At 45.2% G+C, this 22,670-nt stretch overlaps 1 protein-coding gene across 2 annotated transcripts in view; it reads right to left on the bottom strand.

Moving 5' to 3' along the window:
• TRDMT1 (tRNA aspartic acid methyltransferase 1) overlaps positions 1-22,670 on the bottom strand; it is a 542,866-nt gene that overhangs the window by 491,014 nt on the left and 29,182 nt on the right. The window contains exon 1 of one of the 2 annotated variants that reach the window (XM_069648352.1): positions 11,723-11,970. The exons of the other annotated variant lie outside the window; for it this stretch is intronic. Coding sequence (XP_069504453.1) covers positions 11,723-11,762 — 40 coding nt within the window. The 5' untranslated portion in view covers positions 11,763-11,970. Of the gene's footprint in view, positions 1-11,722; positions 11,971-22,670 lie in introns of those variants that run through there. 2 annotated transcript variants of the gene reach the window in all.

Below are 22,670 nucleotides of genomic sequence, written 5' to 3'. Positions count from 1 at the left end.
ACCCCCTCAGAGGTCACCCACCCCTCCCGGAACCAAAACTGCTTCTGCCACTGCCATCCTATTCACAGGCTGCTTTTACCAAAACGAACTGGTTTAATTGCCTATGTCATTACCTACGTCATGAGCTACCATTCTAGGTGTTCACCTAACCTACTCCATTGCTTAATAAAAGATGTTGAACTATATCTCTGTCTTCTGCTGCGGCCTCCCTTTGAACTGCCTCCCTGCCACCCTGAAACTTGAGGAGAACCATCTACAGTTCAGGAACCCAAGACCTTCCTCTTCGCCTCCGCCTATGCCCCTCTTCTCCCCTGTTGATATGTTTTCTCTCTCTGCACTGCGCTCCTGCCCACCCCCTGTCCTCAGGGCCAGGTACCTGTTCACCCTGCCACCCTCCCGCACTGCCTCTAGGCCTTCTCTTGCAATGGGGCCTGTATCAGTACCAATACAGTTCCCCCCCCATTTTTCCTCTGCACTTATATGATACACCCTATCTGACTAACCTTGCACTTTGCCACTCATAGGCTGCACTACCACTGTTCTTGATCACCTTATCTATTTATTTTATTTACTAACTTATTATTTATTCTCGTTTATCTCCTATGCTCTGCACTTTCCACTTTCTCCCCCCTCCCATGCAATATCCCCCTTTTTCCCTTCCCCATGCACTTGCGGGTTCTCAATGTCACTGGGCCTATTAAGATCGTTTGTATTTGTTTTCTCCCCTGTTTCCCCTTCCCTTTGCCCGTTTGCGCTCTGAAACACCTGTGTATGAGCGCGATATAAATAAAATATATCATATATTTTCTGTTTCACAAGTATTGTGTGTTGTCTCACATGTTCACAGTTCACTCTGCAAGGACTCGTCCTTTCTGTTGCTGTGGTTTCCTCTCTGACCATGGATAGCTCACGGTTTGGATACCTTGCACACGAATCTCACTCATATGACCTCTCTATATTCTGCTTCAGCCCATGTTGTGCCCCTCTGCCAATTATATCGTTCTCGTAATAAGACAGCTGTACAGTGTGTGTGATCAGCCTCCTATCCTGTCTGGCTTCTCCCTAATGGAGCACTTCTCATCTGTCAGGTCTCCAACCTCTGCGACACTTCACCTCCCTGCACACATTCCTCCATGGCGCAATGGAAAGTGGTTTATCAATGGTTATTCTTTTTTTCTCCATTCAGGTTGGTCTGGGGGTCTTTGCCACAGTGAGCAAAAGAACAGCCAGCCAAGCACATATTGCATCCTGCGAGGCCACCTTCAGTTGAGTAGAACAGCCCTGGAAAAGGGGTATATTGCATGGTGTAGCAGCACCAAGAGGCTTTAATAGTCGGGTGCGCCGGGGTTCCTTCTTTTGCCCTGTTCTGTTCAACCTTTAGGCCTTCCCTATACAATACTGACCGAGTTACCCATGATCCATATGTATGCTCAGGCACTGATCAAGGTCCTGCTAGCTCATTCTGTGCCATGGGAATTCACCGATCATGGAGGTTGAGAGCCAAGTAAATCTTTGGGAAAACAAGCCAATCCATTCTGCCATATCAATCTTGTAGCCCTTGCATGACTGCTAAGGCACCTTCAGATAAGATGGACCGCTGTGAGCCTCCTTGTTACATTATTTCTCAGGCATAAGCATATTTCTCCAGTTTTTAGGTATCTCCACTTGTTGCTTGTGGAGTTCAAATTTCGGTGCAAAGTCCTTTCATGCTTTTGGTCTTTTACTTGGAGGGACTGTTAATATTAAATGATAAATTAATTCTATTTGTCCCATGCTCATCATTCTTGCCACTTCAAGCTGGTTTGTATTCCCTGCCACTCCTGTACAAAGAAAGGTGGCGAGGCCTTTTCAGTAGTGGTACTTTCTCTGAAAAATTCTCTTTTCAGCATTGCAATCCTAGGAAGATCCCTCCGTCTTAATTTCCGTTTGTCTTAATTTAAGCTCTCGAAGTCAGACTACTTAGTAAATCCACACCACATGCAGAACTAACAGCTTAGCATGTCCCCTGATAGTGTCAACATGACAGAAACGGTAACCAAGTGATTCACAGAGCGCCTATACATCTACAACCACATGAACGGAACCTGTGAGGCAAGCCAGATATATAAGATGCATAACAGCCATTTTCACTCCCTAACAGCAGGCAAATACTTAGCAATAAATAGGAATGAAAAAATACTCCCAACACAAACAGGAAAAAAGACACCTATGCCCACTTCTACCCACATAGCCACATTAATATGTTCCAATCCATGGAACTAGCAAAGTAGGGCCACAGGAAGTATTTCTCAAATCATGACTGCATTGGACACAATTATCATTGAAGTTTGTTGGTCTGGCAAATAAGACTTTGTAGCTCGATTGGAACAAGTCTATACAGAAGGCTCAGATTCTGCGCTTTCAGTAGACCTGGTCATACCTGGTCTGTTGACCCCTTATAGAAAACCGGCTATATCATGTTTGCCAGGAAAGTCATTAGACATCCAAGGGGGAGACACAGCTTTGAGCTGGTTTTTTGGGTCATCTTTCAACAGGCTAAGAGGTGTCAATAGATTCACTACTCATTCAGGGTCTGAGAATGACATTGTACAATACATTTGTAATGTTTGTATTCAACATTAACTTAGCGCTTGACAAGAGGTGATGAGTTCTTCTTAGGGACTACATTCGAATTATATATAACACAAAAGAGGCACATATTAGATTGTGTCGAGACATTATAAACACATTTAGAGCCTTTGCCAGTTTTGGCTCAGATGTACGATGATGAAGAATACGACTTGGGGATTTTAGATGTTGTGTTGAGACCCCAATTTAGATCGAGAATAAATGCAATATGTATAGCTTCTGCCCCCTATAACAGTGTAAACATGTAATGGAATACTACCTATTATTATTATTATTATTGCCAATGAAATGTCTCAACTAAACAGACTTTTAGGATCTCTGTAATCACTTCTCATATTGGTTACACTGTAGTGAATATAAACCGCTATGACATGCTGGATAATCTACATGTAGTTAAAAGACTGGAGAGTCACCATGATCCACTGATTTTAGTCACCGAGATATTTTTGCTGTTGTTCAAATTGGAACAGGAGATGGATATGCCTTCCTTTTGTAAGGACGTACTCTCAATGATGAAAGAGTTTTCCCAGTACCAGAGAAACATTTCCCAACTGATTTTTGTTCTGCTCTAGTATCAATAGCTGGCACACATTTCATGACGGATTACAAAATAAACTTCAAAGCTCTCAGGTTTGGTTGAAAATTATTGCAATAATGAAAATGTATTATATGAGGTCAAGAGTTGCGCTATTGATAATCCTAATCAGCTAATAACCATCAGAAGGAAAAATAAAGATCTCATCAAAATAAAAAAGGAGTTAGGGCCTCATCAAAAGTTGGGCGGAGCGGTAAAAATGTGGCAGTAATGCTATTACCGCCGCAGCATGTGGGGGTCTTGGGATCAAAGCATAGGAGGGCTGTAGCTCTGACGCAGGGGATGTTGGAGCTGAGGGGCCATGCTATCTGTATTGTGGGATGGTAACTGCCAAGAGGCGCTCTGCCCCCTTCTCGTGGCCTTGCCGAGCACAAGCTTCAAGGGGCGCAATGACCTACAGCCTCTGAGACAATGAAAGGCTTGTAACTCCCTGAAGCTCAGTCATGGTGTGGGTTATGCCTGCGCTAATAATGCAAGCCTAATACTGACACGTTTAGTGCTTTCGCTGCGCTTTGGCCTCCGTCCAAAATGGCTGCCAATAACTAGGATGACGTTTACCCTTGCCTCTACTATATAGCTCCTAATGCATGTACTACGCGATCGTACACTCTCCTGCATGCACGCCCCGCTCTCTGCTTTCTCGAAGTGCAGTCTACTGTTTGTTTCTCTTTCGCAACTGCCTAGGGGGTGAGTGCAGCGTCAACTGAATTCCTTGACACCTGTAATGCCAAAGAACTAATTTCCAATTTGAATACAACTAAATGCATGTCCTGCTTGTCATGATGCCTACCCCCGGGGAACCAGACCAGGTCCAGCAACCCCAGAAGCAGGCATCAAGTTATTTTGAGCAAGCCCAAAAACCCCTACTAGGGGCTGTTTGGGTGCGGTCCTGGCGCCTATGGCACCAGTCTCATATGGAGAGTCAGTCCAGGCTCATAGAGTAGAACTTACCTGATGCAGACCATGCTGCAAGCTTACCTGATGAAGACCATGCTGCAGAGCTCCAAGCCAAATGAGGCTTGGAAGGGACTATTTTTTTACTCGGATGGGGGTGGGGAGGAATACTTACCTGGGACTACTTTGGAGGCTATTTAAATCACGCCCGAAGAGCAGCACACGCTTCGCGTTATTCTGCATCCAGCAGCGTAACGCTCACCGTGTCTGCAAGCCTGCATCCAGTCTTCTGCCACACCCGCCTCGAGTCTACAGCTCCTAGAAAAAGGGAGGAACAGAAGGAGAAGAGGTTAGAATAAGAGCAAAACCTTCGATCCTTACCTGAATTCCGGATCCATCGCGCCTTCGAGCTGCAAGAAAGAAGCATTTTACACGCGCCGCCTCGCCTGCTGCAGCGCCGGGCTGAACTCACCGGCCTTCGCAGCATCCTCACGATCCACTGCATCCTTCTGCACGTTCCCACTGCACTCTGGCACCTAAGAGGGACACAAGAACAGAAAAAGGTGAGCCAAGGGAATAAACAGAGGCAATAGTAACTACCCCCATAGACTTACCTGATTACCGCCGGGGGTACTATTCCTCTTCACGGGTCGGCACAGTCTCCATTGCATCCTGCCGTACCCCGGTCCCTAAGGGGAACAAAAGGACAACAAGGTGAGACGAAGGGACAAACAAGGGGAACTCTTCCCACCACAATAGACTTAGCTAATTTTAGCTAAGGCATTATTCCCCGCACTTCATATTTTCTCTCCACACTTGAATAAGTGAGCAAGCCACAGGTTACATTCTGGCCTTATTTTATTGACTTGTGTAGGATAAGCCAAATCCTTACCTGAACTTCGTCAGCTACCACGAGGAACTCTTCGCTGGGGTCAAGCTGCAAACTACAAGGAATCGGACAAGAGTGAAAGTCAGACATGTGAACTCTTAAGAACTACATACTTTTTGGAGCCAATATTGTTCTGGAAATCACCAATTCCTTCGAGCCAGTGAAGCAACTGGTTATCAACGCGCCCCTGCACTCAATGCAGGATGGAGAGCTTTTCAAACCATCAGGTGAGACTATAAGAGGGGACATCAAAGGTGATCTGTGGGGAGAACAGCGAGGGTGGGGGGATTTACGCTCAACCCCATGGGTGGTTAATTCCCTTTCTTCATTTACAGAAGAATATTCCTACGGGCCAAGCAAATGAAGCTAGGTGGGCCAGTCCAGTCCGTCATCTCGGCCCTACGCGTCACATTGGTGGAGACCGCAGCTGTCCAGTTCAGACCGACGCCTCTGTGGGAGCCAGGTGAGCGTAACACTGCTAAATCCAGTGCACAATTCGACTCCAACTTAGAAGGAAAAGGGGAGGAGCAGGTTAAGTTCTTTAATCGCCTGATTGTAAGGGGGAATAATAGACCACTAAGTAACCAAGCGTTATTTTATATTCACTAAGGTAGGCAGGGGCTGTTAGGGGATTGCCCACTTGTTTTGGGGCAAAAGCTATCCAAAAGCTATCCACAATGTAACACAGAGGTATAAAGGGGATGTCAAGAAAATGGGTGCTGTGGGACCCAGAGAGGCGGAGTTGGCTTGCAAGAGAGAGCTACAAGGAGGAGGGAAGTGTAGAACAAGAGGAAGGAGTGGAGGAGATTTGCGTAGAGGGGGACAATTGATAACGGCAGGTGGCGGTAGGCGAAGAATATGTTACGAATCTGACAACCTCCTCACTCATTTCCTGGAAGGAAGCCTCTCTTACATGGCCAGGGAAAGGCAGAAGCTACCTGACTCTGACCCAGGCTGGCTATCTGCGGGAGGACCACATGGGAGAGGTCAAGCTCCAGGGAAACAGAAAAAGACTGAGTCAATACAACCCTTCAGTCATAGCATTTAATGACAACCATGTGCCATTGTAACATTCCTACATGGCTTATTGTAATGTAAATACTGACTTCCCAGGCTTTTCTAGCCAAGAACCACATTTACCTTCACCCACTTTTGTGGTACTAAGATGAAGAAGAGAGATGGAGTAATGAGGATGACTAGACACAGGAAGCCAACGTCGGGTTGTCATTGGAAACTGCAAAGAATGACTGGGCCATTCTTTGCACAGCTACATCCTACTGATGAGGCTCAACCAGACCGAAACATGTGTCTGGGGTTGCTGTTGGTACTCTTGTACAGAGAATTGCCTAGCATTTCGGTGCTGGACTGCCCCAGGGCAGGACAAAGACTGATATGTTTAGGCTATTTCTCTTCTGTGAAAGATAGTGAGCTAAGGACTCTGGGTAAGACTTTGTAACTAGGACTCATGTCTGGCAGAAAGTCGCCCAGAACCCCCTTTGTTATTTGCATATTTCAAATAACTTTGGGTCTCACCCTAAGTTACTAGGGGAATCCAGACGTGGACCTCTTGCTCACTATTCTTAGAGAGGCACAGCTACACCCTACTGATGAGGTTCAACCAGACCGAAACATGTGTCTGGGGTTGCTGTTGGTACTTTTGTACAGAGTAGAATTGCCTAGCATTTCGGTGCTGGACTGTCCCAGGGAAGGACAAAGACTGATATGTTTAGGATATTTCTCTTCTGTGAAAGATAGTGAGCTAAAGACTCTGGGTAAGGCTCTTGTAACCAGGTCTCATGTGTGGCAGAGAGTCTCCCAGGACCCCCCTTGTTATTTCCATTTAAAAAGGACACTGTTGAACAGAGATCAGGAGAATGAGAGAACCAGAGACTGGAGAGGCACCTGACATGTGCTGACACTGAAGGAGGCCGGCGGCGAGCAGACTGCAGAGCAGGGGCCAACGGGCACGGTGTGCAGAGGAACCAGGCTGGGAGATGGTCGATGCTTTTCTGTTACGGGCAGCCGGAAGCGAAACAACTTGCAAGGTGCACTACAGAAGCGCAGATGCTGGTGAAACACGTGGAAGGCTGAAGACGCCACCCACAGCCGGTAAGCCTAGGGAGAATGAGCAGGTTACCGGGGCGCTTCTGGGCGAATGCGGTGTGCTGCATACTACATGTGAGAGCCCAAGTAAAGACAGCAGATTTATTACCAGTACGAACATTGTTCAGAGAAAGAGTCTAAGTAAAGGCAGTGCAGTTAATAAGAAAGGGTTGCTGACCCAATTCTGGGGAAGTGTTGTAAGTTGGATAAAAGGGCAAGTGAACAAAGAGCGGAGAAGCCCTGGCAGGTTAATGAACCAGGCAAACAGGGAGTCTGGGACTCACACCCAAGCAAGAATGTGATGACACCCTGGCAGGCGAGTAAACCAGGGGTAAGAAGAAACAGTGATAACAAGGGCAGGTCATATCCCTTTTTCAGGACAAAGGAAAAATACCCTGGCAGGAGATTATACCAGAGAAAGGAAGAAAGATTGAGAAAGCTTAGCGGTCAAACCCCCTATATATGAAATTGTGTAACAAAAGAGGTCAGACTCATACCCCTTTAAGACTTCAATAAAACTATGCTGTGAATCAGGAGAACTGTATACTTTTGAGGAGGTTCAAGGGAAGAGTTTTCCCCCTGGAACAACTTGGTACTATGATAAAATCTTATCAAACCACTGGAAAAAATCTAGGGGAAGGGAAGCTCCCTTTCCTAGTGCAACTTTATTACTTTGCTTTTAACATTTTAGTAAATTAAGTATTTGAACGTTGCTGAGATCCCCGTTTACACATTGTATTTGGTTTAGTATGTAAGGTTCAGTTTAAGGTTTTTGGACACAGGACGGAGGACGCTTTATTTGATTAACATCCTGGCACGGATGCTCCTTAGTGGTTTTGAGGCAAGGAAACCCCTATTAGGGTTAGGTACAGGTAGGATTCTTCCATCCCCCTTTTCTTTTGTGAAAAATAAAAAAGTTTGCAACCCACAGTCAAGATGCCACTAGGTCAGAGTATTACTACTCTTGACCCCTTACAACAAGCATAGATTGAAAGGATGAAAACAACAGTGGAAGATAAGAGCAGAGGCCTGAGTGGGGGGCCAGAAACTGGAAATCAAGAGGAAGAAGAAAAGAATGGCAAGGCAATAAATAATCAAAGGGGGAAGGTTTTTCAGAGTGCACACATTGCCATAGGCTGGGGAATCCCGTGGTCTGAAGGGGTGGAGACATCAGTGAGAGGAGGAACAAGCACATGCAGGGCGAAGAGAAGGACCAGGACCTACACAGGTTCATCAAAGTGGGGGCGAGAGTGGAACTCAGAAACCCAGGGAAGTGAGGTAATAAAATGCTTGAGGATCACTTTGTGAAAACTGGGGCCAAAATATGGTTGTGTCTTTCCCTGCCCATGGACCGCAAGCTATAGCTACTGTTACTCCTGAAGGCTGAGACACAGCAATGGCCACACGGCCTGGAGGTCCCCTCCCACTCTTGATGGGTTCTCGGCACCCTGTTGCCTGTGGGCTTTGACGCCTTACCAATCCAAATCAAATCAAAACCTGACCCGCACCCCCAATACAACTGGATAGACAACCATGGGAACCTTGCTGGGAAGCAAGTTACTAAGATACCAACTATCAATGAGTTACCTCAAAATCCTTATGAAGAGGAGCGTTTTTGTTCAGACTAACAAACCCAGACGAGAAAGACTTTGAAAAACTTTGAGTTACTGAAGTTACAGCGGAGCTATCATTTTCGTTTGTGTTGAAAATAAAAACTGTTCATAATAATGTCTGTGTATGGACACTTTTGGATATTGCACCATCATTTCACACCAATCAAAAGTGAAATAATTGGCCCGAATCCACGACACCCACATATAATATGGCTCCCAGAATCCATGAGGGAAGTTGGCGGTTATTTTAGCACAATAAGCCTGTCATGCTACAATGCTGGATTTAGAAAAATAAATTGCAACCACAGAAAAAGGGGTAGAAACATATTTGGGACAGTGGTGATATAGATTCGGAGGACTGCCTGGTCATTTGCATATTTTGGGGTAAATCCGGGTCATGAATAAGTGATCAGTGATCAGCACAAAAATAAATTGACATGCCCCAAATCCATATTTTTGCAACTGTGAACTGGGTCGAAAAAAGGAAGGCATCAATGTGTATATCTGTTTTTAGCTGACAATGTGTTAGCAGATTTTCTTAGGTGTATAAGTGGATTTCTTCCTTGCACTAATACAGGGAATTGTAAATTGGGTTCACAATTTTAAAAAGAATAAAATGTATGAAGAATCAATTAGCAAAACTACCACCACAGAAATAAACAGCCTGCACTGTCCTCCTGAAATCTGCTTAGCAATTCTTAACCCCAAACACACAAATCCTGCTCTCTAACTGTTTTCAGTTTCAGTAAAACTGTGATCATGTACCAAAAACAGATGCTGATTCGATTAAGTAGTGCAGTGCTTCCAGAGTAATAGGACACCAAGCTTGATTGTGGCTAAAACATGTTCACATATTTAGTGTGGTTTTAGTCTGGCCCCAAATTTCAGTGGACTGGGACATGAACTAGGAGGAACAGCACCGCCCTAGGTTTTGGGTAACATAGATGACTTAGAATAAAGGAATGTCTACACACAGGTATATGAAAATATATACTTTACATCTTGTTAGATGAAAATAAATTGTTTTGCGGGTAATCGGTAATTAATTTGATTTTTGAAAGTCTTTAGATGTAGAAAGAAGCGCTCTACCGTATTTTACCCTGTCAATGAGGGGCGAGCATCAATGAGTTTTATTATAACGTACCTTGGGGGCACCTTTGGACCTGCATCAAACAGGTTACAGCCTGTCATTGCTTTCATTATTTCCTGAATGGCAGACCGGGATAACTCCCAATTACCAAGTATACAACCCAATGTTACAGATAGGGCCAATGCTGTAGGTGGGACTTTCCTTCAGACCACATGGGTGATTTTGACGATAAGCTGAGTGGCTGGTAAAACACAGTCTAGTATCTCTGTCCATTTCCAAAAGCTGGAAGTTAATTCTTGGGTCCTCGCAAAGGAAGAAAGAAACATTGGAAGATCCAGTAAAGTTAAAGATCCTTAAGTAAGAAGAACATCTGTGGAGACACTGGATTCCACGGTATGCAGAAGAAGAACCAGAACTGCTACAGGTGGGAGGAATGCGCCCATCCCTTTTCGTTGGAGCTCTACTGTCACATTCTTCTCTTTTAGGCTTTATCACAATTTCTCTCTCAATTGTGGATTAAGGCTTGAATCTCCGGCATTACTCGCTCAATTGGTCATACCTTAATCTCGCGAATGTGGCCCTCGCTCTCATATATGGCCAAAAGACATGATCATACACGGCCACATCCATACCCGTCTTACGCATTCACAGAAATGTTGCCACCCGACTCTGCACTTGGTTTTACATGGTGTTGTTTTTAGGGAGACTACTGGCGTGTGGCAGGGTGTAAATCACTGCAACCACAGATGGGTTACCACCAACTAGTTGGGCACCCTTTCTCAGAGGGTCTTTGTGATCTCTCTATGGCCACATACAGCATTTCCATCTCTGATGAGGCCTCCTGTGATCATCAGAGAAAAAGTCGGGAAAACCATTATGGAAAAGTGAAAACTATAGTGAACACCTGCCCTTGCAGTACATCGCTGAGGCTAAAGCGTAGAGCAAACTATGCAATAAATGCTACGGGTCATCGTGATAGTGGAATGGGAGTGCAGAGATGGAAACGCGTACATTAATTCTCTGTGACAGTGTTAGCAAGCCAAAAGGCATGACTCAGCCCTAAATCTTCTAAAGCCAAACAGCTTTCACAAATCACAAGTCTTACTCCCACTACACAGGAAAGTTTAATTAACATTCCAGTGACTTCATCTCAAGAACAACATTAGCAGTCAAAAGTAGCCTCTTATCGTCTCCACTAGTAAGTCACTGTCTCCTCCTATCTCCACATACGTATTTTTAAAACCTGGCCGCGTTCAACAAAGAAAGCACAAGAATGGTAAAATCACACGCCTGTCCTATGGCAAGATCATGCGTGAGTTAGTATACAGCTCGATAAAGCCAACATTGATGTATCTCAGTTCCCCTGTATTTTAGAGTCACTGATATCTACTGAATAGTTTCAGTTAAAATAAATCAGATCATTTCAAAAGTAAGTTGGGCAGAACTGACGTCATATGCTCCGTTGTGCCAACTCTCTGTGAAGGGGAGGCAGCTTCAATCACAAGGGCGCTCTTTGAACTTTGCTGGCGATGGGCTTCTATTAACGGGCTTCTATTAAGTACCTGGAATGAATTCAAGGGAATAATCTCAAAAGTATTTCACGGACAGATACTCATTTAATATCACAACCCCTTGCATATGTTAAGCAAAGAAATATTACATTTTAGCACCATTTGTCTCAGCCTATAAACTCAGCCTTTAGACTTGGCAATGTAAACTGGAGGCAATCTGCTCTAGTAAAGCAAGACTTTGCAGAAACGTATTCCTGGGTAAGTATAGCACTACTAAATATACATTTCCACATAGTCGTAGTGCCACTGAATACAGGGTTACCATTACGCTTCAGAGCCCAATAACACAACAACATATCCCATAGCTTTTAAACTGTAACCGGGACTTTGGAAGCCTACCTAGTACCGAGGGGAGGGTGCAAACGTGGAGTACAAACATCCAATGAGAGTAGTGGCTTAGGAGTTAGCAGGAGGGGCCAATTGAGTGTCATGGGTCCGAGAGGTGATGAGCAGGAATTTAAGTGGGCTGTGGCTAGCCCCGGCCTAGCACCAGCAGTCTCCAGAAAGTGCTCCAGAGACAGGGCCCTGACAGTGCCCAGCCCAAACTAGTCCCAGCCACGCCGACTCCTCAGGCAGTCTGTATAACTGATGCGCTGCACGGTTACACGGGCTACCTACAGCTCTCCTATTGTTAGAGGCATCACGCATCATGAAAGCCCATTAACCACGTGCTGCGTGATGACACTTTAGTCAGAAACAATCGGTGAGCCGGCCCTCCAGCCCTCCTCCTGTTTCTGACTAAAGTCATCAGCAGCAGACAAAACTTTCACTCAAGGAGTCTGTGGTTATTAACCATGCGGCTCCTTGAATGAAATGGATGCCTGCTGCATCGGAGAGTTGGGGCACACTGGTGTCATACCTTTTGGTGCACCAGCCCATCCTTTTGTTGGCTGGGGGCACCAAAGGTAATAATGCCTTTGCACCCCAGCTCCCCAGCTTGCACCAACACACCCTCCTCAGACGAGGCTCTCATTAGGGGCATAGCCTAAATAGACTTGTACTTGGGCCACGCTCCCTAATGAGAGCCCCCTCTCAATTTAGTATCCCACTTAAAGCACTGGTGAGGAGTATGGGTGATACCGAACTACAAAAGGGGAGTGACTGTCTAAGTTCACAGGGATGCGCAGTGCCCTCAGCAGCGCCTGGTAATGGGATGCAAGTACCCAGAAATGGTTTGGCTGCTGGTTGAAAGGGGATCAGCTCTCCTGAACTGGCTAAACAAACCTCGGGGGCAGTTGGGACCAGGAGGCTAGAGTTGTGTACGGATGCTGGGTTTCATCCAAAATGTTTGGAAAAATAATACTGAATGCGTGATTTGGCCGAATTTCGGCAGTTCGAAAAATCCGAACGGCCGAAAAGTTCGACCAGATGACCGCATTCGGTGCTGGGGGATGCGGGGGTGTCCCCTGCACCCTTGCTCACTATATTGTGAGCGGAGGTTGCGGGGGTGGCCCCCACAGCCCTCCCCAAAAAAAAAAGAAATAAAAGGGCTGCGTGTCCCCCGCAGCCATCCCAAAAACAAAGAAATAAAGGGCTGCAGGGTGTCCCCCGCACCCTTGCTCACTATATTGTGAGTGGGGGTTGCAGGGGACACCCCCGCAGCTGCCCCAAATAAAAAAGAAAGGACCCTGCAGGGCTGGCTCCAGATCACAGAAGTGAAAGGGAACAGGCGGTGCAGGGACACAGCAAGTCGGAGTGCAAGGTAAGTAGGATCTGTGGGGGTGTGGGTAGGGGAGTGTTGGGGGTGTGGGTAGCTGTGTGGGTGGGGTTGTGGGTAGGGGTATGGGCCAAGTCAGTAATGTTCAGGGGAGAAAAGACCGAAGATTATTAAAATAATCTTCGGTCTTTTCTCCCTCGAACATTTCTAATTCGGTCTTTCAACTCCAATCCGGGATGCTGCACTCATTTCCCATGACAACGCCCAATGGCCTCTAGGTCTAAGAGCTGGGATTAGGACTAAGGTTCAAAGGAGTTTCCTTGGGCAAATGAAAAACCTCAGGATACAACATCTGCCTCTTCATGAAAATGTGTCAGATTTGGCTCTGCACAATTTGAAGCAACAAAATCACTGGCAACACTTTGCATGTGTGTGACCTGTCAGTACACGTTTCTCCATTGAATAAAAGAAAATAATGTGCTGTTACTCCCTACAACCACATCTGTATATTATTGGGAGAGGCCTTCTGAATACACATATAGTGCAATGAGTGGCTCCTCTAATGTGTGTTAATCAGTAGGCTCGAGAGGCTGGAAAAAATTCCAACAACGTTATTTTTCTCTTGTTGAAGGGTTGGTGGAACCCCTATATTACAGTTCTATGGGGAACGCCAATAGGATCCAATGGGATAGTATTTAAAACACAAGAGGGGGGATTTAAGGTATGCAGTGTCAGAGGGGAAGTTCAACAGTAACAAGCTGAAGCTTCTATTCTACTTGGGTCCTGGTGTCCCAGTCAATGTTTGTTTCCCTATTATGAACCATGGGGGCCTGAGTTGACTCACCCTATGGACTTGAGTAATTCGCTCATGGTCTCTGGGTATTTAAAGACCCCCCAGCACGCTTCTCCTTTGGTCTTGACTGTTTCTCCTTGAAATATTCATGGCCCTCATGGCACTTAAAGCTGTAGAGACAAAACACGCCTATCAGCAAGATTCTGTAACTCTCCCCATCACTAGCTGACTTTCAAGGCTAATTACCAGGAATTTCTATCCCCACCCTCCTGGACCATTTTCAGACCTATACTATTCAGACCCGCTAGGCAAGAGTCACCCTCCTTGGCAGAAGCCTGCTACATTTGCCTTTGCAGATTCAAGCCTACGACAGCGTTGTGTTACTGGTAGATTTCGGCTTCCACCAGGGTCTGGGTATGTAGCCCCCAGCATGCAGACAAAACTTTGCAGTTCTAGTCTAGTGGGCTTTGCCACCCACCAGGGCCTTGGCCATGGCCATGGTCCCAAGAAAGCTTTAGTAATGATAAAGATGTGTTATGTATATAGCCCCTTAATCCAAAGCGCTTTACAGAGCACATATTTTACATACAATATCACCCAACTGAAATTGGTACTCATTTATCGACCTCGGAAGGATGAAAGGCTGAGTTGGCCTTGCCGGGATTCGTACCTGCGACCTGCAGATCACGCTCAGATCGCACCAGCAAGCGCTCAACCTGCTACCAGCAAGTACATAGGATAGTACAAGATGCCTCCCTTGCAATGTCACAAAAGAAGTTGCACGACTCAGCAGACTCTACCCAACACATACATTAAAGGGCAGCAGTCGCCACCCTATAATTAAGGTGAAACCTATGAGCCACAGGAAATCCGAACATTCTACTGTTAATAACTTTTGACTTGCTGGATGGATTTCGATAACATATCTCAAAATAAAGTTTGTCACGGCCCACAACCAGTCTGGAAATTTTTAGAAAGTCTTGTCAAAAATGAAAACGTTCTTAAGAAAGCAAAATGAACACTGTTTTCGGCCTACTTGCATTCATTTTCCCATTGAGAAAAAGTCACAATTTTGGTCAGTTGATGCGCAAAAACCGCTGGACAGATTTGGATCAAATAAGAAACAACTTGGCCACAAAGCGTTGACTCGATTTCCGGGACTGGTTTATGGGTAAATTCTTCCAGTAGTTTTTAAAGTATTCGACGGGGAAGTGGGTGTCCACTGCTCCCAAAATAATGTCTATGTCTCACATGGTGCTTTGCAGCAGAGAGGCTGAGAGGCTTTTATGGAAATCAAAAAAACTGTCATTTTTTTCCCAAAATTCTATTTCTAATACCCTTTTACTTGCTGGATGGATTTGGATGAAATTTCCCAAACAAAAGGGTTGTCAGGACCCCCCCCCCTTCCCCCAACAGTGGAACGTTCGGAAACAATTCATTAAAAAAATGAAAATGTTTTACAAAACATAAACATGCAGTTTCAGTCTACTCCCATTCATTTTGCCCATAGAGAAAAAGTGCAGTTTTTGAACAGCAATAGCCCGAAAACTGCAGGGCAGATTTGGACCAAATAAGAAACAATTTGGGCACCAAGCATTGACAAAAATTGCTTGACTGGTTTGGGGTAAATTCATCCAGTAGTTTTTAAAATTTGGCAGACATGGGGGTTCCCCCTGCTCCTTAAAAACCCTATATATATCGGCAATGGTGCTTTGCTGCATAAATGAAAAGTGCATTTTTTTGCTTGATGCAAACGATTCCCGCAATAATATATAGAGAAGGCAAAAATCAAAGAACTCAAGACGCTGTTTGAAGGAGAAAAAATGATGCCATCAAGCTTTGGAATTAACGCCCTCATGAGCTTAGAGAGTCTAATAACATTCTCAGCATCAGACACTCACAACTCTACTGTTTGCGTAGTCACTCCTAAGGGATGTGACAAATTGTGGGATTCATTCACTTCTGAGGGGAGCCTTTCCAAGTGAGGCTACAGAGGTGAGCCCACTAAGCAATTATCACCCTAGGAGTGGCGGCCCGCAGTACCTCACAGGGCGAGACTCCTCTGTGGGGGGCAAGGACGCCTGTTCCGCAAAGGAACTCCCTAGAACCCTGTCTTCTAGAACAACGGTAACACGAGAACTCCAGGGACATCCATCAAACCAAACCACTATTTGTTATTGTAACATAAGACCTAAGATCCAAACTGAGGATCAATGTAGTAAAACTACTGTGCAGAAGAAGAATGAATAGCGAGTAACGTTGATTACTCAATGGTTGGTAACCAACACTACTATGACAAAGAATGAACAAGCAATGAAGAGTGATCAACTAAAAGAGAGAACAGACTAGTATTATTTATCAATAATTGGCTGAGCAGCCAATTAATGAGAAATAGAACCCAGGAGTTTCAAACTAGTCGAGTGTGAAGAGCTGAAGGAGACTGGGAGATCCACTGTCGGGAGGAAACCACAAGGTGCTGTCAGCCAGAAGCACCAAGGAAGCTTAAAGACAGTGAGGGAGGAGAACCAAAACCCCCAGGAGAAAGAGCAAGTCGAGAGCGGTGGGGTGACCCTGGAGAGGTAGACTGTTCAGTCTGCTAACAACACAGAGACTGTTGGAGCACAGGGGCCGTGGAGAATAAACAGAAGGAGATGGAGCAAGAACCAAAGCTATCCTGACCATGAAGGAAGTTCCTGGCCTGCAAACAGGCCCAGTGATGCCAACCCATTGAAAACAAGGTAAAGGGAACAGTGGGAGTCCCGGGAGGGAATACAGGGATGAAGAGTACACTCAGCCTACTCGTCCCAGTAAATGACCCAAAACTAAGAAGACTGAGAAACACTTTTGGGACTCATCCTACTCGTCCCAGTGAGTGGCCTGAAATTAAGAAGAGTGAGAAACACTCTTGGACTGATCCTACTAGTGCCAGGGATTTTCCCGAAACTAAGAAGAGTGAGAAACAGTATGAAACTGCTCTTACTCGTCTCAGTAATATAAGAATTAAACAGGAAAATAAGAATAAATGTTGGGTCGACTATAAACCTCTCAAAGAGAAAGACCTAGGAACAGAGGAAGAAGATCAAGATTTTGAATGACTTATTCATTTAAAGAACTAAAGAAATACAGAGGATAATAACCTCAAAAAGAGGGATTTAGTAGCCCTAGTAATCCCAGAGAAGGAGGCACGTTCAGAGACCTTTAAGAAAGACACTGTACAAGAATCCAGGCGATAGCTATAAAGTATCTCAACATTGTCTACAAAGGCTGAGGAAGCCTATCCAGGAGGAGGGAATCATTCTCCTGGTCTTTTGTTATTTTGCATTAGTGGTAGGGAAAGAACAGCTTAGCTTTGGACAGAGAACAGACTGTTTACTTTGGACTTCAACACCTCAGTTAGTTTGGTTAGGCAGGGAAATCCATAGATTAGGGATAGTGAGGCCTTTTTGCATATTATTTAATAAAAGTAAAGTAAAGAATGCCAAAAACTGGTCTGTCTCCTTCATCTGACCTGCCACAGGGAACACAGATTGTTTTGAACGGCGGTGCATAGATGGCCTGGCTGAAGGCGCTATATAAATACCAATAGTAATAGCAATAGCAGTCACATCAGGCTAGAGGTGAGGAGTGGGAAAGAAGATAGCATGTGAAGTTGGGGATCTGGAGGTGGGTTGGGGAGCCAGTTACAGGAAGAATATTTTTGGTTTATCTGGGAAAGATTACAGCAGCAATGCCGCAAGGCACGCTCAGAAAAAAATGTGCATCACTGAAGCGATGAGCGAAGGGGGCAGATGAGAGAGGGTTAGGGAGGGGAAAAAGCAATTGAGTCGAGTGAGGGGACCTGACAAAAGGGGGAAAACATGTTGAGTACCTGTGAAGACATGGATTACTTTAATTCCCAGCACTGTTTCCCCGTTATAGCAGGAATCAGCAAATCACCACTCTACCACAGGAATTGGTTATTGGAAATGATTACTGTGAAATTATTGCAGGAATAAGTGTTTGGTAACAAATTAACGGTGTGACATGGCCAGTGGCCATGGCTAGTGGACCCAAAAGAAAGCTATTGGTGCAACATGTACAGAAGCCATGAGCAAAGCCCTTAGCTAGTGAGACCTCAAGAAACTATGCAACATGTACAGAGGCCACGGCTGTAGGCCACGGCTAGTGGGCCCTGAGGAAATAACAGTAAAACAAAATCCTTGAAATTCAGTGAAAAAACAGAGAGAGTAAAAGTGATCAGATTTAACGCAACAAATCCCTGAAATTCAGCACTTGCATTTCAAGCAAGTGCACCTTAACTATGCGTCCGCTGTTATGCAGCGTATGACATCACCAGTGACTGGACTTATTACATCAAACATGACATCACTGATGGTGTTATTAATGACATCATACATCACTGATGAGATCAATAATTACATCATATATGACATTATTGATTTCATAAGTTAGAATACCTTTGTTCACCTCTTTTGATATATATTTTATTCTATTACACACCCCAAAGAAATGTATTGGTGCAACATGTACAGTGGTCACAGCTGAAGGCCAGGTCTAGTGGCCCCCAAAGAAACCATAGTATAACAAAACCGTTGAAATTCCATGAAAAAACATCAGTTAAGATTATCAGATTTAACGTGAAAAAGACACAGCAGCAAAACCTTGGAAATTGGTTAGAGAGAGTTAAGGTGATCAGATTTAATGCAACAAAAGCCTTGAAATTCAGCTCTCCCATTTCAAGCAAGTCCAAGCTTAACTTTGAGCCCCCTGCCAAGCAACATATGACTACAATGATGCCATCACAGATGACATCACTAATGACATACATGGCATCCCTGCTGACATCACTGATGGCGTCACTAATGACACATCATTGATGAGATCATTGATGAGATCAACAATTACATCAGTCATCCGAAACATTAAGTGTGTGTCAGTTGAGGCTTTCGCCGCCTCTTTCTCTTCCCCTCCTGTACCTCTGGCTGACTCACACCCTAACACAGCCCTCTCAATGCTCCACTCTGCTATCCCCGACACTCTTGATGCACTTGCCCCTGTCATGAGGATCTGCTTGAAGCCTAAAGCCAAGTGCAACTAGATTCTCACTTCATCTCAAACTCAGGACATCCTGTTCACCCTTTCAGCCTCTCCTGCTTCTCCCTCAAGCCTCCCCTAGACCTCCGCCCCTCCCCATGGCCACCCCCACTCCCTTCTCTGCTTTTCCTCTCTTCTCCCGTGAGGTGGTTTCTAGACAAGTATGATCTATGAAAACCTATTCAAAACAGGTTGTTCCCTGTTCTTCCAAAACCATCAAGGACCACATTGACACCCTTGCTCCTGTCTTGGCCGACTTCTGTAACCACCCTTTCGCCTCTGGAACCTTCTCCTCCCCCGAAAAGCACTCTCCTGTGCACCCTCTTCTCAAGAAACCCTGAGCTGACCGCTCCATTCTGGCTAATTATCGCCCGATTTCTATCACTCTAGTCCTGGGTAATCGCATGGAAAAGCTGACCATCTCCCAGATTAATCTTCACACGGAATCTGTTGGTTGTCTCCATGACCATCAGTCTGGCTTCAGAGCAGCCAAAAGCACGGAAACTGCTCTCATGAACATCTGTGAAGACCTGCTCTCTAACCTTGATTCTAATCTCCCCTCTGTCCTCATACTTCTTGATCTCTCCTCTGCCTTTGACACGGTCAACCATGCCATCCTGCTTAACCGGCTCCATGATAACCTGGGTATTACTGATCAGGCACTGGCCTGGCTGACCTCTTTCCTCTCTGACCAGCCCTCTCAGGTCCAACTTGGCTCCTTCCTCTCCTCTATGCCGCTCTCCACCTGTGGTGTTCTGCAGGGGTCTAACCTCTCTCCCTGGTTGTTCAACCAATACTTGGCACCTCTCGCCCACTGCATCGCTGCACTCTGCTCCAACTTCCAATGCTATGCGGACGACAGCCAGTTTATTTTTAGGCTCCCTCCTGCCACCTCCACTCCTTCTCTCATCCCTATCTGTCTGCAATCAAAGAATGGTGTGCTGCCAATGATCTCTGCCTGAATGCCAGTAAGATGGAGATCCTCCTCATCGGCGCACCTACACCTCTCTTTCCCTGCACTGTCTGGCCGGCCTACCTTGGCCCTCTTCCTGCTCCCACATTTGAGGCTAAGAACCTCAGGGTTATCTTCGCCTCCACCCTCTCCTTCTCTCCTCACATATTTGATGTCTCAAAGAAGTCAAACTACCAATTTCACCTCCTAAGAGGTGTTCTTCCCTTCCTCTCCTTTCCCCAGAAGCTCCCTGTCTCTAGAACTCTGGTCCTCTCAAGGCTTGACTACTGAACAGCCCCTTTTTAAATCTGCCTGCCTCCACTATCCGTCCTCTCCAACTCATCCAGAACAGGGCTGCAAGACTTGTCCTTGGCCATAAGCCCAGGCATCGTATATCTCCAGCACTGAAATCTCTCCATTGGCTCCAAGTGGCTGCAAGGATCAAATTCAAGACCCTTTGCATTGTCTACAAGGCCTTATGGGGCCTGGGACCAAAATATCTCCAGCTTTCTCTTCTGAAGTCTCTCCCTACACAAGCTCTTCGCTCTTCCACCACCAACTCCTTGAGGGTCAATCACGTTTCCAAGCAAAGCGCTGGAGGCAGATCTCTCTCTTTGGCTGGTGCCTCCCTCTGGAACAGCCTCCCTGACTCTCTGAAACTTGAGCAGAACTGTAATAAGGTGTCTTCCAAGCTTCTTATGGTAACTTCAAGGGTTTATTAGCAAGTACTTAATTTACAGTTACATGAAGATATAAATAGGACATAACACTGGTTCCCATCACCCAGGCTGAGGGGCTCTAACTGCCTGAGTGTGGAACCCTTGGGTAAACATTCTAACATTCACAAGGCAACATTCCACATGATATCACCAGCTCACAGCATCCACAGGCAGTCACTATAAGAGCTGGAGGCAGATCTCTCTCTTCTGCTTGTGCCTCCCTCTGGAACAGCCTCCTGCCTCTCTGAAACTTGAGTAGAACCATCTCAGGTTCCGGAAGCTGCTCAAGACTTTCCTCTTTGCTTCTGCCTTCTCTCTTCCTCTTGCCTGCTGATCACCTGTCTGTCACTGCACTGGTTACCTGGCTACCCTCAGAATGTCGGGCCCAGGTCCCTACCCCGCAGTTTCACACCGGCACTGCCGCCTAGCAACACTGCCCTTTGGGGCTGTATCTGTCACCCTATAGTCCCCCTACCTGCACTTTCCTCAGCACGTTCCTATTGCAAAGCCGAAGAGCACATATATTTTATAAGAGCAGGGATTCACAAAATGGCTTTATGGGGATATGGCATTATGGGGGAGATAAAGGGTAACACGCCGAGATACGCTGGATAGAAGTAGAAACATGTTTAATAGTTTGTGTTTTGAAAATAGTAAATGTACAAATTTAAATGTACAATTCGCCTAACTGTAATAACATTACACAAACACATTAATTTCTAAATTACTTATTTTTAAAAAACACACACTTATCATAGAAAGTACGTGCCGGGGTGCATTGTGATAGTATAGAATGTAAGAATTCAAAGTATGGGTATATACAACAACAGAAAATCAGTTACTAATACTAATACTATACTATATAATTACATTTATAAAAAAGAAATGAAGATTAGAAAGTAAATATTTAATTATAGATACAGCAATGTTATTACTAATATTGTTGTCATTTCTTTTGAAAATAAATTATGAATTTGTATTCCCAATATAACAGATTACCATCCAAAGAACGTAAAGCTTATATATTACTCTTCAATGTAATAATGTCTGTATGCACCTAAAATTGTGCACTGTACACTTCTTTTGAAGAAACTGAAAAGAAGCAAGTCCCCATTCCAGGTAAGTGATGATGTGGCTTTATTGTGAAGACATACAGCAGAAATCCCCCAGCACATCCACCATCACCTTGATCACCAACAAACTCCTGCAATGAAACATAACATTCTATCTGCGCTTGGGATGGCCACATTCCATCATCCAGTTCCATATTCTTATGTAAGGAGAACATTACAACACATCTCTCCCCCTCAACATATTATAATTGCAATGATGGATTCAAACACAACCTTGAACAACAAGAAAGCATTTACATTAATCAAAAACCTACTGTGAGGTTTAGAACTGGGGAGCACAATTACATATTTCTAATTTATCTTGAATTAACCTGTGCCACCCTTCCAGGTTCACACCTGGCCTCCCTGCACCCTCACCGCTCCTCTCAGGGCTTCATCACTTGAACTGGTTTGGGATGCAACAGATCCCCCTTTCTTTTCACCACACCTTTCTTATTATGCACCCAATCACCCACAGCAACCTCCTGACTTCTCCTCCCATTCTCATTTCTTCTCGTCCATTTTCTCCCTCAACTCTTCCACAACATAATCAGATTCTCGTTCTCTACCCAGCCACGAAGGCGAAACTCAGGTGCTGGGTTGCCTCCCCTCATTAATTCAAATGAACGTACACCTGTAGATGCATGTGGGGCTAATTGCAAAGCATATAATCTATCCCTCACAGCCACCTTCTTATCCCTCTAACATGCTCCCACCATCCTCACTGCCTCCATCACACATCGATTTACCCTTTCCACCATTCCACTGGTTTGAGGTTGATAAACTGCAGTCTTGTTGTGCTTCACTCCACAATCTTTATGGTTCTCTTGGAAACAGCCTCCAATAAACTGCCTACAATTATCGGTCAAGGGGTAAACCTTCCCTCTCAAACACACCCTGAAGGAAATCAATCATCACCTGAGCCGAGATGTCTCGCACAATTCGGAACTCTGTGTCCAC

This window comes from Ambystoma mexicanum, chromosome 2q (assembly GCF_040938575.1).
Source record: "Ambystoma mexicanum isolate Mex_15411 chromosome 2q, UKY_AmexF1_1, whole genome shotgun sequence".
NCBI classification, from domain to species: domain Eukaryota; kingdom Metazoa; phylum Chordata; class Amphibia; order Caudata; family Ambystomatidae; genus Ambystoma; species Ambystoma mexicanum.
Note: the sequence above shows the minus strand (reverse complement) of the source record. Positions and strands in the feature narration are given on the sequence as shown.